Here is a 17,648-nt window from a genome sequence, read left to right on the forward strand (position 1 = left end):
GACATCCTCTTTGATTCCCTGTTGCAAAATGATAAGCGTATGATTACCTTGCTTGTACACCACTTCTCCTAAGCTGGAGATATAAGATGAAAAAATTGTGCAAGCCATCTGTAGCACAAAATCTTTGTCTGTTTTTAAAGTGGCAGTAGCCATCTTAATGTATAATTTTTGCTTTCTAGTGTTTGTGATCTTTCACATGACCATGAATTATTGTCTGGCTAAAATGAGCCTGTCATATGTAGGAAACAGGTGCCAGGAATTGCCAGGTAATGCGCCAGGCCGGTGCTCAGTCTCACCTGTGCCCAGTTAGGGCTGGCCCCACTGAGCATACCCAAGACCTGTGGCCAATAAAAGGTGAGGCTGGGTGTAGCCAGGCAGCTCATTCCTGAGCAAGATTGGTGCTAGGCTGGTCGCAGTTAGTCCTCAGTGCTAACTAAGATCACCAATAGCTCCTGTCTCTAGCTTCGGTTCAGAGCTCGCGCTCTCGACGATGTTCAGTTCCTGCTACAGTCATACATCTAAAGGTAGGGTGGGCAGAAGAGTGGAATCTCACATTTCTACAGCTTTATGGCCTGACAGACTCAACAGGAGAAAAAAGAGTAAAACCCATGCCTTTCTTGGTGGGGTGGATGGATCAGATCCTGAGCACACAGCAGAAACAAACCAGTGAAAGATGAAATCTGTGCTGATTTTTGCCAGTTAGTTTTCTGCTAGTAAATGCACTTTTAAAGCCTGTGTCTGCTGGGTCTTACAGAATATAAATGACATCACGAAGTGACTAGGGAAATCTTTCTGTGTCAAGTGATGAGTGGAGCTGGAAATATTCCACAGGTGATACTGGTAGCAGAGCATATCAAACAGTAAGCATTTTTTGATGGAGACATACTCTTGGATCTTTCTTTTTCTAAGGATCTTCTGTGGTGTTTTCAGGTTTGTCCATAGCCAGGCAGATGTTCATATCTAAACCATGAACTACATGAAACTTACTCGAGTGTAGGTTAATTCTACCTAATCAGAAGATGGACTAAATCCTATTTTGAGCAAAGTTTTTCATCTAGTGTGTGAAACTGGACTTCTGAAATTTGTAGGAACATGTGGAAGCTTTGGTGATATTCAGTCTGTTCACTCGTTAATTCCATAGCTGAAAGTCATAGTTCTGCATGTAACAAAAAAATTATCTGAATTCCACAAGGTGCATCTGTTTAATTTAATTTAATAAACTTTAGTCTGAGGACCTTTGTGTTCAGGAGTCCACAAAATCCAATAGACTTAATAGAACTGAATCCAGTAATTTTTTCTCCTTTTGGTGGTTTATTTTAAACAGTTCCATAGCAGTTTTAAAAATAGATGTTTTGGTGTCTGTTTGCGTATATATAGCTTCATTTTCATGTAAATAGTGCTTTTAGTCTCCAGTACTTCAATGACTCTTATCTGCCATGGAAGAGTTGCAGGTCTGTGCTTCCAAAGTACTCAACCTTTGGGAAGCTCCATTCCTTAGCTACAGGAGTGAATGGCTGACGTGCCAACCTCACAGCATGAGGTTGCATTTGACTTTAAAGTTGCTTGAGGTGTCAGCCATTTCCTTGTTTTCTGCTCAGTGGAAAGAGTGCTGTTGCTGGATGTGTTGGCACAGCATGCTAACATGGTGCACATCACTGGGGAGCTGAAAGCTTTTGGAAAAATGCTAACTGAGTGATCTTGTTTGTCTTTTTACAGAATCATGTAAACCCAGCAATGGATTTTACACAGACCCCTCCAGGAATGTTAGCCCTTGACAATATGCTGTACTTTGCTAAACATCATCAGGATGCTTATATACGGGTAAGGCTTCTTCTCTTATCTTTGAGATCTGTGTGGCTGCCTCTTCACACTGATTATGTTCTGTTCAGAGCTGACTTGGAAGTGGAGGTTCAGAATGCTGATATCATTAACAGCAGACTCTAGGAAGGCAAGCAACAAAATGCTAAAACATGACATAAATCTGTAAAAGATTTGGGAGGAAGCTATACAGCTGCCTAGTCTCATTGCTGAGTCAAATATTATAGATACTACTTCTTGCAAATGTTACTTTCTGCATAGGCCTCCAAAGAGAAGGGTCATGAACTTGTGTTCAGATGTATGACTGATGTTTCCAAGCTCAGAAAGTAGCAATTGTGCAGAATTCTCTGTCCTACTCCAAGTCTACCTAAAACTGCTGGGTTTTATTATGGAAAGGAGGCCTTGATGAGCAAATGCCTTTGTAGGTGACTAAGTTGACAGAGTCCTGAGAATGAAGACACTCCCACTGAAACTACTGCTGTAGGTGGGGTAATAGCTTGGAGAAATATAGGTAAAAAGCATCATGATTCACTTGTAAAAACCATTCCTGCCCCCTGCCCACTCCACTTCCCACATTTGTTATTTCAGGGGTAGTTAAAGCAAGTTACATGTTGCATCCTTACAAGAAGAGACATACAGCTTAATAATACCTGCCTCTGAATGTAACAGCTTCTCCAGACCTTTATTGAAATAGAATGTTTGCCAAGCACAAACCTAACAAGCACAGATGTGAGTAGAGGACAGTCTAGAAAGCCAGTGTCTTCAGATAGTTGACGTGGTCTAACTTTCCAAGAAAAGTGTTCACATGCAGACCTGCTTAAGGAAGGTTGTGTGTAGCAATGAGGCAGTAGATACACCAATCATTTATACTAAAGAGTGAAGAGTGAATTTTAAATATCATAGAATATTTCATGTTGGAAGAGGACTTTAAAGGCCATCTCATCCAACCCCCTTGTAATGAGCAGGGACATCTTTAGCTAGATCAGCTTGTTTAAATATGCATTATGATCTTGGTTTTGCTCAAAGTAGAAAAAGCTCTGATAGGTTTGCAAAGTGTGTGCTGATATCCAGGATGTTCCATGGGCATAACAGGAGGTCACAAGATTGTCAGGTCTGGTTTTTAAAGATATCTTTCTGCCTCGGTTTGAATCTAGCAGTAACCCTCAAAAAACCTGTAGTTGCATGCAATACAGCAATATTTATCAAACTCTATAAACCCCTGAAAATAAACATTATTTTGACATATTGGACAATGAGTATGTTTTCCGGTTAAGCTATGCTGAAATGTGGTTTTGTTTATAATAGAATAAGAGAATTGGTTACTTTTTCTCATTAAAATTTTCTAAGATCTGGATGGTGCTGCTTCACAGACTTCTTTTTCAAAATTCTAAATCTGAACAATATGCTTAGCAGGGATAGCCAGTGATCCAAAATGATAGTTGTGTTTTATAGAAGTCTGAAAGAATTTAAAGATGATAGGAATTATGTTGAAATAGACCTCTCATTGACATCTTACAGGTTTTTTCTTATTTTTTGTTTTCATGCTGTCTTAAAAATTGGGTTCAGTGTAGCATGTAATTAGCCATTCTTTAAAAAAAACTTTGATGCTGGCTCAGTTTTGCTTCCGTAATGCAGTGGTTTTGCTGCTGCATTACTGCGATTTTTTGCTGTTATTTTGAGATGTTTGTTTTCATTCTTGCATGGTTCCTGGTAGTAGAGTGTCTCAGTGCCTCATGTATTTCCCACCTCAGAAGAAGTTCATGTACAATAGAAATGCTATGCCGAGGCACGCTCAGATAATAGGGCTTTGCTCAGAGTTGCTTTGAGAACTATTAACACACCTTGGGAGTATATTAGCCTGCCCATCTGGCATGGTACCTTACCTGTCCTTCGTGGTCCACCTTGTCATGTTAACAGCAGGCTGAACACCTCTGAGATGAATGGTGTCATGCAACTCCTACAGTGTTGCTTGTCTTTGATCACAAAAGGCAGCTGTTTTCTTTTCATCTTTTCATCTACTCAGCTTACTAGCTGGTGTGCTGGAGTTTCCTGTGAGCCCTGACAGGCTTGTTTCCTTCTCATTTTGACTGAATTACTTCCCATGTAACATTACCTTTTCTTCAATGGACTTTGGCTCCCAAAGGTCCCACAACACCAGTTTGCTCTCCTTGTATAGCCTGTTGACCTTGCTTATTTTTTCAGATACATTTTCTACTTATATACCCTAATATAAAAAAAATATCTCTGTGGTCAAGGTTAAATTTCTATGAGAAATCATCAGCTATACAAATAATCCTTTAATGCTGAACATCTTGTCTTCAAGCTCTTCTCTTTTTTCCTTGTTGATACCTGTAAAGATTTTGGTTCCCAGTTGGAGAGGTTATTTTCAACTTGGCCCTTTGCAATACAGTTGACTGTTGTACCATGGGTCAACTCCTAAGCCATTGAATGAGTTATCTGTGGTGTGCAGTAGTTAAAAACTGAGACTGTAACTTGGAAACTATGAAGTTTTTCCTGGCAGAATACAATGGATTGAGAGAAGATACTATCAGGAAATCATGATGGTTTTGAGGAGTCTATTGGCAGTGCTGCATTTTAATCAGCAGTACAAATCACTGCAGTCTGACCTGCCACTTTCTTAGGGTGCTCCGTCTGCGTGGCCCTTACGTAGCTTCTTGCATTACTGAAAAAAATGGATAAGGAGAAGTTAGAATAGAAGAGAAGGAATGAGTAATCTCTTCCCTTTTCATTCCTTGTTTTGCCTCTCATAAGTGATGCTGTTTAGAAATAGTTTTCATAAGAAATGGATACCTGCATACCTGAAGCAGAAGAGTCCTTTTAGGGGGAAGAGACAGTAGGGCGTCAAAGACAAGTACCAAACAAAAGTACTGATAGAAGAGTAAATACAATTGTAATGTGTTGAAGAGCATGGGTATGAAGGCAATGAATCAGATGGGTAACTTTGTATCTTGCAAGCTGAAAGCACTTCAGGATAAAAACATGTGTCACACAGTGAATCAGGAAACAAAAATAACTATATGGTTTTCCCTGTATGATGCTTTCTTACCTACTTCCTCACAATCCATTTCTTTTATTCATCTTTCTCCTGATGTACACTTATTCCTGAAATTAATGTAGTGTGTTTTCTGTACTTGATGTCTTCTTTCAGATAAACAGTGATTTTTAAAATTATTACTATTCTATTTAGACAGTGAATTAATTTGGTTTGATTCTCAGTTTTTGTTTATGATGCAAATATGCATGGAACATACAGAAAAAAGATTGTTTGAAGAAAATTACCATGTTTCCATTGCTTTTGAGGTGTCCTTAACCATCCTTTTAAGAAAAAGTTTCTTATTGAATTAGTTTTCTTTCTCTTTTTTATTAATTGTCTGGTGCTATTAGTGACTGCTATGCACTGCATTTTTTCATATTCTGCTTAAATAATCAATTGCTATTGTCAGGGGCTTTGCTTTTAAAAGGTGGTGATGCAGTATGTGTAATATATTGATGGAAGTAATGTTGAATATCTGCAAGAAATTTTCAAAGTTTCCGCTGGAAATTATTGGCAGCTTCCCAAGCTACATAATTATAGGACAGCCAGAGTGTATAATTAAACGTAACAGGAAAAAAAAAAAAGAGAGAGTGGTTTTTTGTTCTTGTTCTTTTGGAGCAGACAAGTCCGCCCGCCTCTCCCCACCTTCCCCCAGTTCCAATTTGCTTCTTTCCAAAACTACTTCAGCTTCATGTTCTACTAATTTTAAAAATAAAATTATGTTACCATTTAAAACAGACTTCATTCAGTGCAGACATCTTGAGATTTTTTTCATCTTGTAACAATGTGCCTTTGAAATTTTCCTGAGTTTAAGAAGGGTCTGAGGAAAAGCCTTCTATGGAAATACTGTTATGCCACCATTACTATTAGCATCTCCATTTATCGGTGCTTCCTTATTGATTTGTTTGGGAATTTGTGGTGCAAGACTATTCAGATGTATTTTACTTTCAAGATATGAGGAGAGAGGTATTAACATATGTAACTGAACTATTTTGTATGCATGTTTATATAGGAGTGCACTAGCTTGTCTAATTTTATTTTTTGCACGCATGCACTTCAGTGCTTCCTGATATTGATGTAAATAATGATGTAAAAATATTTGCTTAATTTGATGTAAAGTGCAAGCTGGAGGAACTCAACAGAGCACTCCTTTTATTTGTAACCCAAAAAGATAAATTTGACAGTTATTGCCTGTGTTTAAATGTGCCAGGTTTGTGCCTGGGATGCTTTTGGAGAAACACCGGCTCTGCAGTTTCGATAAGTTGAGCCCTGTATGTGCAGTGTTCATTCAGGTGTTCTTGATAGCAGGCAGCAAAATCCAATCTACTGCTCTAGGTGTGACTGGACTGCCATTCATCTCAGATTTTGACTAACTGAACAGTGTTTCCAGACAGAAAGATCATATACTCTTGGGTAAACCGAATTTACACCAGCTATACCTTAGCTTCTAATGCCCTACTATTGAATTATTCCCTTATTTTACATTTTCCTCTCAGATGTCTGACTACAGTGATAACCTTCATCTGGGAGGGAGTGTAGGATTTGACCAGAGCTTATTGTATTTCACACTAAGTCAGCTGGATTGCAGAGAAGCCCTGTATGAATTTGTCTGTAGTGAGGTCCACATTGCTCATGGTAATGATTTTGCTTTTGATGACTGACAAATTGGTAACTTGTCTACATTTTTATTCTGAGCTTATGACCAACCACATTCTAGGAGGTCTCACTGCTGATTTGAAGTGAGATTCTGCCTTGAGAAGATGCATATTGTTGGTTCATCATTTTGTTTAAGCACAAGAAATTGGTGTTACAGGCAGAAACAGCAAATAAACTTCGCAGCACTGGGTCTGATCCATCTATTTGGATTCTGCCCAGGTTGCTACCCAAGCTTATGCCCAATTCTTTGCCATTTATTAGAGTAGTAGGCTTTTCATATGCTAAGGGAAAAATAAGTGTTCCTTGGATGTAAAATTTTCAGTATAAAATATTGACACCAGGGTGGAATATCAGTGTTGAAATTCATGCTGAAAAGTTTGGCTTATTAATGCCTTGGTATGTTTTATAATGGATCCATTTCTACTACATTTTTGTGAATGATGTGTACATTACTAAATTTTCTGTTCTTCTATTTAAAACAAATTCTGAAAGTTATAAAATGCTCCAGATCAAAGCAATGTTTGGACTCTGGCTGAGCCAAGAGTTATTTTCATTACCTGAAAAGGAAAAAATAGAGCTGGCTTAGGGTCAGTAATAGAAAATCCCCTTTCTCCTGCATCTACTGAGCTGGAAAATAGGTTATTCATACAGCTGAGATGCAGAGACACTTCCTCCCCAGCAGCTACTTGAATTGATGCTGTTGAGAGGGTTGAGAGAGAGAGTTCTTTTCCTTTTGAAACCATCAGAAATCACAGTGGAGGAGCGGGTTCTGTTTGCAAGGGCCAGTGATGCAGGCAGGAAGATTGCTGGCATCCTGCAGAGACCTTTCAGAACTTTAGTGGGTTGAGTCACAGTCAGACCAGCTGCTGTATACTTTCTAATCTGTGCAGTTGTTGTATAGGAAACCGCCTACACGTCCTTCCGTCATTTCACAAAGTCTCCTAAAGCCTACTCATCTCACCTGATCAGATATGAGTGGTCCAACGTATGATTTCAGCATTTCCTGAAATAAAACTGAGCCTGATTTCTGCCATGCCATTTTCCCCTTCCAGAAATGATAGGAAAATGGATGTAATTTATTTCTGTTCTGTTAAAGGTAAAAAGGAAAGTGTGCTTTGTTTCATGTACCTTGCTGGTGTATCTCACGAAGGAATGCAGTTTTCCATGCAAGACCTAATCACCAGTCATTCCCAGCTTGAAAATCCTCTTCTTTCATCTGCCAGTCTTTCATGGAATCTTAGAGCCATTTTTGTGGGAAAAGATCTTTAATATCATCAAGCCAAAACATTAACCTAGCACTGACAAGTCCAGCACTAAGCCAAATCCCTAAGTGCCATATCCACACATTTTTTAAATACCTCCATGAATGGTGGCTTGGCCGTTTCTCTGGGTGGCCTGTGCCAGTGCCTCATAACCCTTCCAGTGAAGAAATTTTTTTTCTGATATCCAATCTAAGCCTCTCTGGCATAACTTGATGCCACTTCCTCTGTTTGCTTTTGTGACCTGGGAGAAGACACCAACCCTCATGTGACTACAACTACTTGTCAGATAGTTGTGGAAAGTGTTGAAGTCTCCCTTAGCCTCTTTTTCTCCAGGTCTAAATATCCCCATTTCTCTCAGCTGCTCCTTATAAGATTTATTGTCTCGTGCTTTTACCAGCTTCATTGCCCTTCTTTGGACACACTTTAGCACCTCAATGTCCTTGTAGTGAGGAGCCCAAGACTGAACATCCTTTTCACCTTCTACTCAGATATCTATTTTTCTGCCTGCATTTTGATTTTTTTTCCCAGACACCGCTCAATGTCTCTGCTTTCCACACCAACACACCAGGAAGGTGTGTTAAGGCAGAATTGAGGTTCAGTGTCCTATAGTAAAGAGGCAAAAGCGTAGAGTGGCTCATTGCAGCATAAACACAGATTTTAGTGCTGAGGGAGGAAGATAACTGTAAAAGAGTCATAACAGCATCTGCACAGCCCTGTGTGGGATGCACGATAGGATACACATGACAGTGTTACAGTCCAGCATGTGTTCAGATCAATTCTCACACAGCTAAACTTTCCCATGTATATGCAAGCTGTTGGCTGAATGAGGTCCTGATCCAAAAGGCCAAGAAGTTGTTGCAGGTCTAGCTGTTGTCTTCAGAAGGTTTTGAATCAGACCATGCACTCGCACTAGCACAGAAAGATTTGGTGGGGTTTTGTTGAGACATGATCCCTCTACCTGCAAAACTGGTATGTGTATACGTGGGTAAAGAAGAGCAGATAGTCTCACAGGTTTTCCCATTTACTTTGTGACAGAAGCTTTTGCATTGCTGCTCTAGCAGACAGTCTTGTTGATGTGCTAGAAAGATTGATGCTGGTCTAATATATCCATCTAGTAGGGCTGTTTCACATTTTTTAGTTTTCTCCTCTTTCATAGAACCTGGTGCTGCTTCTGAAGAAGAAATGGCAACCAGCCCTTCTCATCATGGCTCTTGCCAGCATGCTTTACAGTGATATGGTTGCTTCTGCAAGGAGTGGCAAAGGAAGGAGGAGTATTACCAGAACATCTTTAATTTGCTCTGTTACCTATATGTTTTCATATGATGAAATGATTAGATGCTTTTCTTTTCTCTCCTGCCCAGTATGGCTGTGTGCCTGTTTCCTGCCTGCTCTGCCAAAGTGGGCTCTGTGCCTTCTGCAGGCAGTTCTCCCCAGGAGCAGCAGGTTACAGGGCTTATTCATAGTTGTGAAAGCACATATCAGACTCTTAGTGTCTGATCCTTAACATGATTCTGTAACTAGATGTCCCTCAAATAAGGCATAGCTTTGCTTCTCTGTTTCTCATGTCAATGGCTCCTTTTTTTTTTTTTTAGTCTCAGCTCTTCTCTCAAATTTAAACTTAAATTGCAATTCTAGTGCTTTCCTGAGGAAGGCAGATGTAACTGTTGCTTTATATTAGTTTTGCCATGAGGAATTGCTGTAATGCCTCAGGAATGTGAAGAAAGGCTGAGATAAGGGAGAGAGAAAATTGGAAATAAATGGGAAACTGAAAATAAAATAATGAAGATAAAAAGACAGGTTAGAAAGGACAGAGTTGAGGGAAGGATCTTAGAAGAATACCAATGCTGAAGTTGAGGCAAATGACAAACTGCCTTATGGAAAAAGCAAAATTGGTGAAGAGGAGAAAGGGAAGCTGAGTCTGTCTGCAGTAGAGTCCCTTATCCTTCACAGGAAGCATATCCTTAGGACTTGCTTCCTTATAGAGTTACTTAAAGCATCTATATGAAAAGGGAATAATGGGGCCTACTATATGTGATAGAGAAGGCTTAAGAATGGAAAATCAGTATCAAGAAAAAGAAGAGCAATTTTTGGATATTAAAATGCTGCCTGACTTTTCATTTTTGATCTAAGGAGGTTTTTACCGTCCTTACTAACCTGCTCTCTGAAGCTCTTGATACTAACCCACAGCAGACTGCTAGAAACTGTGGTATCTATTAACACAGGATCATTTTAGTACTACAAAATAGGTCTGGGGAAATGCTTGGTTTAATACTACAGCAATGCTTGTTGAACAGTCTGCTGTGGGATTTATGATAAATGTTGATGCAGCTACAGTGGATCTTGCCTTTCACTTCTGTATTTACTTCTAATTGTAATGAATCTATTTTGTTGCAGAGCTCTGAAGTTGGTTCAGGAATTGGAGAATTACCTCTGCAGTTGCTGTGGGCAGTATATTTGAGCCAATTCAGTCTTTAATGTGAGGGATTAAGGGACTGACTAAATGGATATTCCTTCCCAGTGAAGGAGTATTTCTCTCTGGTGGCTTCATCCTCCTGGATTTTGACGAGAAAGCTTTTGATGAGAAACCTGTCTTCAAAACGTTGCCTTTTGTCAGTCATTAATTCTTAGTTGCAGATATAAGCTTCATTCTTGAAGCTGATAAAGATTCTTAAGCCCATAGCAGTCAAATGTGGGGAATTCTTTATTTAGTCCACTGCCTCCATGAGGGTCTGTTTTGTGCACTTGAGGTGTAGTGATAGACTCAGTAATTCAGTAGAAGATCATAAAGAAACACAGCTGAAAAGATATAAAATCTTTTTATTTTCTGGTGTTTTTTCATTTTTTTTTCTATTGGACATTCTGTACTTTTTTCTGTAATCTTAGCATGATACTTGAATTTATGAATTACATGATGTTACTGCTCATGCCATTGGTAGATACCTTGTAAAGGCAGGTGAGCTTTCTTTGGGTGATGCTGAACATGATAGGTTATAACACAAGGGGAAGTACAGAAGATCTTAAAGTTAAAAAACCCCACATAATGTATTCTCTGAGGAGGAATATTCTTTCCTGTATTCCTCTAAATGCTTTCTTGGACAATTAGATATTGGAGGGCTGCCTTCCACTTCTTTAAAAGATGTGGCTTCAGAGGAGACAGGGTACTTCAGGAAATTGTTACAGCTACATCCCAGAAGAAATTTAGTTCTTACCAGTTCCTGACCAACACTGCCTGAAATTTTTACCTAGGGAAATATGAAACCTTCATTGTTCATTCTGATCACTCATTGGTTTTGCTTGGTAATTTGAAAATGTTTATCTTCCATTTACAGCACAAAGTTGTAAGTAAGAGTGGAGAAATATATAGAGAAGACAATTTAAAAATACTAAAAAGTGTACAGATCTGTATTCTGCTACAAATACTGTCAAATTCCTCTGCCTTAACAGTCTACAGAATTTAATCTCCAGAACTGTCAACAAAATGGATAACACTGGTTTCCTAAAAATTTCACCTCCTTGCATTTTTAAAAACATTTTTAAACCTCTTCCTTTCTCCTCTTACGCTAATAGGTTAATATCATTCATCTTGTCATATAATTTTGTTCTCATCCTATGCTTCTCTTACTCACTTTCAGGTTTTTTCACCCTTTTCCTGAGCTGCAGTTTTGGTGGCGGTTTTGGGGAATTTTCAGAACAATTTTTTTTTAAAAAAAAGTGACTCTGTTCTGTCTTGCTTGTTAATGTCTTCATCATACAAATTTCCTGTGTTTCCTCTCTTGTGAATTTTGTTTTCCTTTTGTTTTCTTTATCTTGAGATTTTTATCTGGATTTTTTTCTTTTCACCAAAGGAAAAAAAAAAAAGTTGCTGCTATTGAGTGTTTCACATCATGGTGGTTTTCTACTTTGCCTTATGGTAATAGGCAGTATTGATCAAAGAAACAAGAAGATAAGAGGATCTGTAGCATTTAGTATTGCCATCCTGTGATCTGGGTTTGTTTTTTGTCTGTGTAACATTTAATGTATGAGAAGCCATGTTTTTTATGTTGGACCTTCCCAACTGTGTAGCTCTGCAAAGACAAGAGAAAATCTGGCAGAAATAAATTCCTGGTACCAAAGTAAAGGAGAGCTGAGCAAATCAGAGTGGAGGTAAAACTGAAGGAAGATGGAATATGAGCTGGCAGTGCGCCCAGGTGGCCAAGGCCATGAGCATCCTGGCTTCTATCAGAAATGGCAGGAGTAGGGAAGTGCTCATCCTTTTGTGCTCAAATGTTTGGTTTTGGTCCCGTCACTACAACAGGGAAAACGAGATGCTGAAGGGTGATCAGAGAAGGGCAACGAAGCTGGTGAAGAGTATGGAGCACAACTATTATGAGGAAGGTCTGAGGGAACTGGGGTTGTTCATCCTATAGACTATGTCCAGCGCAGAGCTACTAAGATGATTAAGGGAGTGGAGCATCTCCCTTATGAGGAAAGGCTGAGGGAGCTGGGTCTCTTTAGTTTGGAGAAAAGGAGACTGAGGGGTGACCTCATCAATGTTTTCAAATATGTAAGGGGTGAGTGTCAGGGAGATGGAGTTAGGCTTTTCTCAGTGGTGACCAGTGATAGGACAAGGGGTAATGGGTGTAAATTGGAGCATAGGAGGTTCAAGTTGAATATCAGAAAAAATTTTTTTACTGTAAGGGTGACAGAGCCCTGGAACAGGCTGCCCAGGGGGGTTGTGGAGTCTCCTTCACTGGAGACATTCAAAACCCGCCTGGACACGTTCCTAGGCGATGTACTCTAGGGGGCCCTGCTCTGGCAGGGGGGGTTGGACTAGATGATCTTTCGAGGTCCCTTCCAACCCCTAGGATTCTATGATTCTATGATCCTGGAAAAAGGAGGCTGAGGGGAGACCTTATCTCTCTCTACAACCACCTGGCAAGAGGCTGTAGCAAGGTGGGGGTTGTTCTCCCAATTTACAAGTGATAGGACAAGAGGAAATGGCCTCAAGTTGTGCTAAAGGAGGCTTAGATTGTATTGTTAGCTGTTCATTCTGTGTGTTCTACAGAACTCTTGGTTTCCCAAGAAGATCTAAGTGAACATTATGAAAAATACAGTAACAAACTTCCCTCTTGTGCTGTCAAACACTGAAACAGGTTGCCCAGGGAATTGACTGAGTCACCATCTCCAGAGGTATTTAGAAGCAGCATAGATGTGTTGCTTGGGGACATGATTTAGTGCTCGATTTGGCCATTCACTAGGCTAATAGTTGGAGCTGATGATCTTTAGGGTCTTTTCCTTAAATGATTCTATGATTCTGTGGTGACAACTGTTTTGCAGTGTCCATGGTTTCTGCCTCTCTTACTTGTTTTCTCCAAGCAAAATTTAACCGCCATATGTGCCCATTGTGAAAAGTCTGGATTTGCACCTGGCTGTGGATTTATGTGGGGGAGGAGGGGAAAGATAGTAGAGTGCAGCCACTCCATAAGCATTAATGATAGACCTCCATTTGAGTGAAGGCTGTGTGGGCTTTGTGATTTCCTCACCACTTTCCTTTCCTTGGTAAAGTAACTGTTGTGATGGAAATGTGAATCAACCCAGCAGTATGCTGTGTAGACATACAGAAGTATTTTCAGTCTAGAGTTGTGTACTGTTTCCTTCCCTGCTATTTTTTCCAGCAGTTTATAAAGTAAATGTGTCCATTCCCTCCTTATTTCTCCTGCATAACCAGAGTGATAAAGGAAATAGCATTAACATCATACCCTTATCAGCTGTATTTATAGCATTTTACTGTGGAACAGGATATGAGTCGCAAAGTCACGAAAAGAGTATTACAAATATAATAATGACTGGTGTAAATCTGATGCCAAGATTAGAAATGATTTCTCTTTGAGTATTTATAATAATTTTTTTTCCCTTTCTACCATTGCTTTTTCTTACTGAAGATCTGTATCTGCTAAATTTGCCTACAGATATTTAAATGTAGTAAAGGGTCTTCCATCTTCCTTTTTTTACAGAAATGTAACATGTCAGATCTGCCATATTTTGCACAGCAAATGCTAAAAGGTGACGTTTGCAGAGTGTGTCAGACGATCATTTGAAGTCTGCTTTACATATTGATTACTCAAATTGCCATTTAATTTGCTGTATAGCAATACACAGTGCCTTAACTATTCCTCTGACATTCTTATTGATTGCTGTAATTCTGCCTTAGAATATATGCAGATATGGTGTCACCATTAAATATTTATGTGCTCATGAAATGTTAATATATCTCATTAATGTGAAACTCGACAAAATGCATTTGCCAGGAGCGAGCAGGAATACTGATCTGAGTGCTTTCCTTCCCCTCCCCCTTAGCCTTTCATTTTGCCTCTCCATTGATTTTACTACCAGTGTTTCTCTGCTGTATCTAAATTTGTGTCGAAGCACCCCCCCCCCCCCGCTCCAGCATGCAGATTTTATGTTTTATTATGTGAGAGAAAGAACACAGTAATAATAAAACAAGAGAAGTGATCTCAGGGAGGTGTTGAGACACAGCTTTACATTGAATTTGTGCTGCTCTATCCTTGTTTCTGCATTTGAGTATGGAAATGTAGCACTATCCTCCATCAAAGAGACCCAAGCACTGTGACTCATCCAGAATGCAGTCCTATTCAGGTATTCCTTGAACAGTGGCTGCAGCAATGTAAAACAAAAATTGCAGGGGTGTTTCTTTGGTTTGATGCAGCTGTTATCCAGACATGACATGGAACAATTAGATGTAATTTAAACCAAAAATTTTAGAAGGAAAAGTAACTCCCCTTGGCAAATTGGTGAGCGTGATTCTGCCACCATCCTGTTGGAAAAGGCCAGTAAAATTTGTGGGGGTCAAATATTTATCATATTCCTAGGGATTTCCTAAGGTTCTGCAGGAAGTCTAGGTGATTTTTAAAAGGGGAAAAAAAGCAACACTTGGATTCATAAGAAAATTATCATCCACTCTCATAATGCAGACAGCATCCTCTCCTTTTACATCCCCGGCTGATGAGTTGGGAGCAGAGTACCAGCATCCTCCTGCACTTGTACAGTAGGATTAAAGTAGATTCTTTGGTGAAGAGGCTTTGGTATACTGTGTGAAGCTGGCAGTATTCCTACAGTCTTCTATGTTTTCCCACTTTTACCTTTAATGGCTTCACAGAGCAGGCTTCTGTACATAAGAGAGCATGAAACAGTCACAACTAAGATCTGGGGTGTGTATGAAAGGTTTTTCTGACATCCAGTGTTGTGTCAGTCCTCTCCATCACATGGTTTTGAAGGAAGATCCAACCTTGGACCCTTGTAAAGCTTTCTTTGCTGACAAAACTGAAAAATTTAAGACCAAAAAAACCCCCAACAACAAAAAAACCCACAACCCCCCCCCCCAACACAGCAAAACAAACAAACAAAAACAAACAAAAACACAACCAAAGAAAAAGCCAAGCAAGCAAAAACCATAAAGATGGGAGCTAAGGAGACACAAGGCATGCAGAGCAGAGAGCAATGTCTAAACACCAGTTTGTTAAGAAAATTTAGCCTCTGAAGTTCTCTGGTGCTTGAAATATTTCTTACCTTTGAAATTAATTTTTTCCTTGTCCCTCATCCGCAGGCTATCCAGCAGCTGTTTAGGATGAGAGAGTTTTTTTCTTTTGTTAAAGCTGGTGGCAAAGGCTGTTACTGCAAAGACAATTCTTACTGCAAATCTGTTTTGAACATTTCTTTTCTTTTTCCAGCCTCTATTTTGCTCTCTTTCAGGCTCACAGCTTCAATGAAATCTATAGTATTTTTATAGCACATTTTTTTCTTCTGCAGTGAAATAATGGATATGATATGACAGAGCTTTATGGGTATAAAAATATCCAAAGAATTCTTTTCTCCCACTGATTTTGCAGTGTCACTCCACAGAGAATATAAAGACTCTCCTTGTGTTGTTTTTGCAGTATTCACAGGCTTGATGCAAGAGTGATCCCTGAAATGTTTTGCATGCAAGCACATGTTTCTTCTATAATAGAGAAAATAAGTATATTTTCTCTTTTTTTAACGTAACTTTGGTCCCACATTTTGGGGCTTGTATGTTTGTTTTTTTAATTCTTTCTAGTGTGTTCATGCCTATAAATGATTATATCTTAAATCCTTTAACTGAAAAAATTGAAATAAAGCTATTTCTTTCTCTTTGGATTCTACTGCACTTTGTCAAAGCTAAGGGTGGTGCTGAACTGCAAAGCCTCCCACTTGATCATGGATCAGGACTTCTTCTGTGTTGCTGACTGCCTCAAACAGAGGGCATTTAGCTGTGGTGGGGAGGGTTAAGATTTCTAAGAACACAGCCTCCACATACAGTAGCCTAAATTCAGCCTGGCATATCTTGAAAATGTTTGGATGTGGAGGAAAATACTTCCATTCATGGATTCTTCAAATCAGTTCTTTTCCATTTTTTATTCCTCCTTCAGATTGTCCTGGAAAACAGCAGTCGAGAAGACAAGCATGAGTGCCCGTTTGGCCGAAGCAGCATTGAGCTGACAAAGATGCTGTGTGAAATACTAAAAGTAGGAGAGCTACGTAAGTTGACCTCTTTTTTTGACCTCTAAGAGCCATGGAGTAAGATCAGTGATACCTCAAGTGTATTTCAGTGCAAAATTTCCTTTTCTTCCAAGAACAGTTTGTCTGTATTGTTGCGTGTTGTACACTGGCACAGCATATAACATGACTAATCCTATTTTTCTGTGTTTCTTACTAATTTGTGGACATACCAGGGATGAGGGTGGAGTAGGGGAAATAGGCACCTGGTGTTTTAATCTCCTCTATGTGAAGCAGAAGGGTCACCTAATTTCCTGTCAGAGGGTTTGGTGTAGTTGAATTCATGGTCTTTTTCACTGACTTTTTTTTTATGACTATCACAGTTGTTCTTTGTGGGGTTGCTCATCTGAAGTGATGCATCCCATTTTCTCTTGGATATCTAAAGCTCTACCAAAATACCAGATGATATATGTGTCGTTTACTGTAACAGTATGATGCAAAATATTGTATTTTAATACAGAGTAAACAAGCTGTCTTTGGCTTTGATTACAGTCCCTTGACAAATTGTTAGATACTATCAGCTAGAAGAGCATGTCTGTATCTTCATTAGTCCAGAGTGTTAGGGTTTAATTCTATCAATATATATAAACTTTGGTTACCCATCAGTAATATTTTGGATCCAGCTGTAGTCTCTTTTGGCAAGCACCACCACAAGGTTCATTTTCTCATTGCACAAGCAGGGGGCACCACCAAGATGCTTTCTTTTATTCAGACATTGTCCTCTTTTTGAATCTTCTCCCTAATAAAGATTTTTCTTTTATCTTTACACCCAACCCCATGAAATGTAATGAAAGAAGAGCAATGCAAAAGGAAACAAGAATGTCTATAAGTATCATTGGTTCTTGTTCCTACCAGCTGCGCAACAGACATCAAAAGCTCTGTTTAAAAGGGTGATTTGGCTGTTAATACATCTAAAGCTCTTTAATGCAGTTTCTTGAGAGAATGTATTGGTAATGTAAAGGAAAAATCTGTCTCTCTGTAGTGGGCCAGGATAACACCTGTGCATTGCTTGCAGCTTCCAAATTGTCACTAAGTATTTGACAGGCCTGGGTAAATGGTATGATGTTTACTTTTGAATACTACCCTAAATAAACCAGAGTTATTATGGAATATATTCACCATGTCTATAAATAAACAGTTTAGCAAATATTTTAGATGCATGGTAATGAGATGTCTAATGCCAAATCATGCATGATGGGTCTGTCTGAATTTCTCTGCTGGTAAACGTAGGAGAGGCATACCATCTCAACAAAGGTGTATCCCTATTTTAATCAAGTGCTAAGGAT

General features: G+C 39.2%; 1 protein-coding gene across 2 annotated transcripts in view; it reads left to right on the plus strand.

Annotated features, from left to right (window-relative positions):
- ELMO1 (engulfment and cell motility 1) overlaps positions 1-17,648 on the plus strand; it is a 313,181-nt gene that overhangs the window by 142,555 nt on the left and 152,978 nt on the right. For both annotated transcript variants that reach the window (XM_071736038.1, XM_071736039.1), the window contains exons 15-16: positions 1,717-1,821; positions 16,236-16,344. In XM_071736038.1, coding sequence (XP_071592139.1) covers positions 1,717-1,821; positions 16,236-16,344 — 214 coding nt within the window. The remainder of the gene's footprint in view (positions 1-1,716; positions 1,822-16,235; positions 16,345-17,648) is intronic.

The sequence above is a fragment of the Heliangelus exortis genome, chromosome 2, assembly GCF_036169615.1.
Source record: "Heliangelus exortis chromosome 2, bHelExo1.hap1, whole genome shotgun sequence".
NCBI classification, from domain to species: domain Eukaryota; kingdom Metazoa; phylum Chordata; class Aves; order Apodiformes; family Trochilidae; genus Heliangelus; species Heliangelus exortis.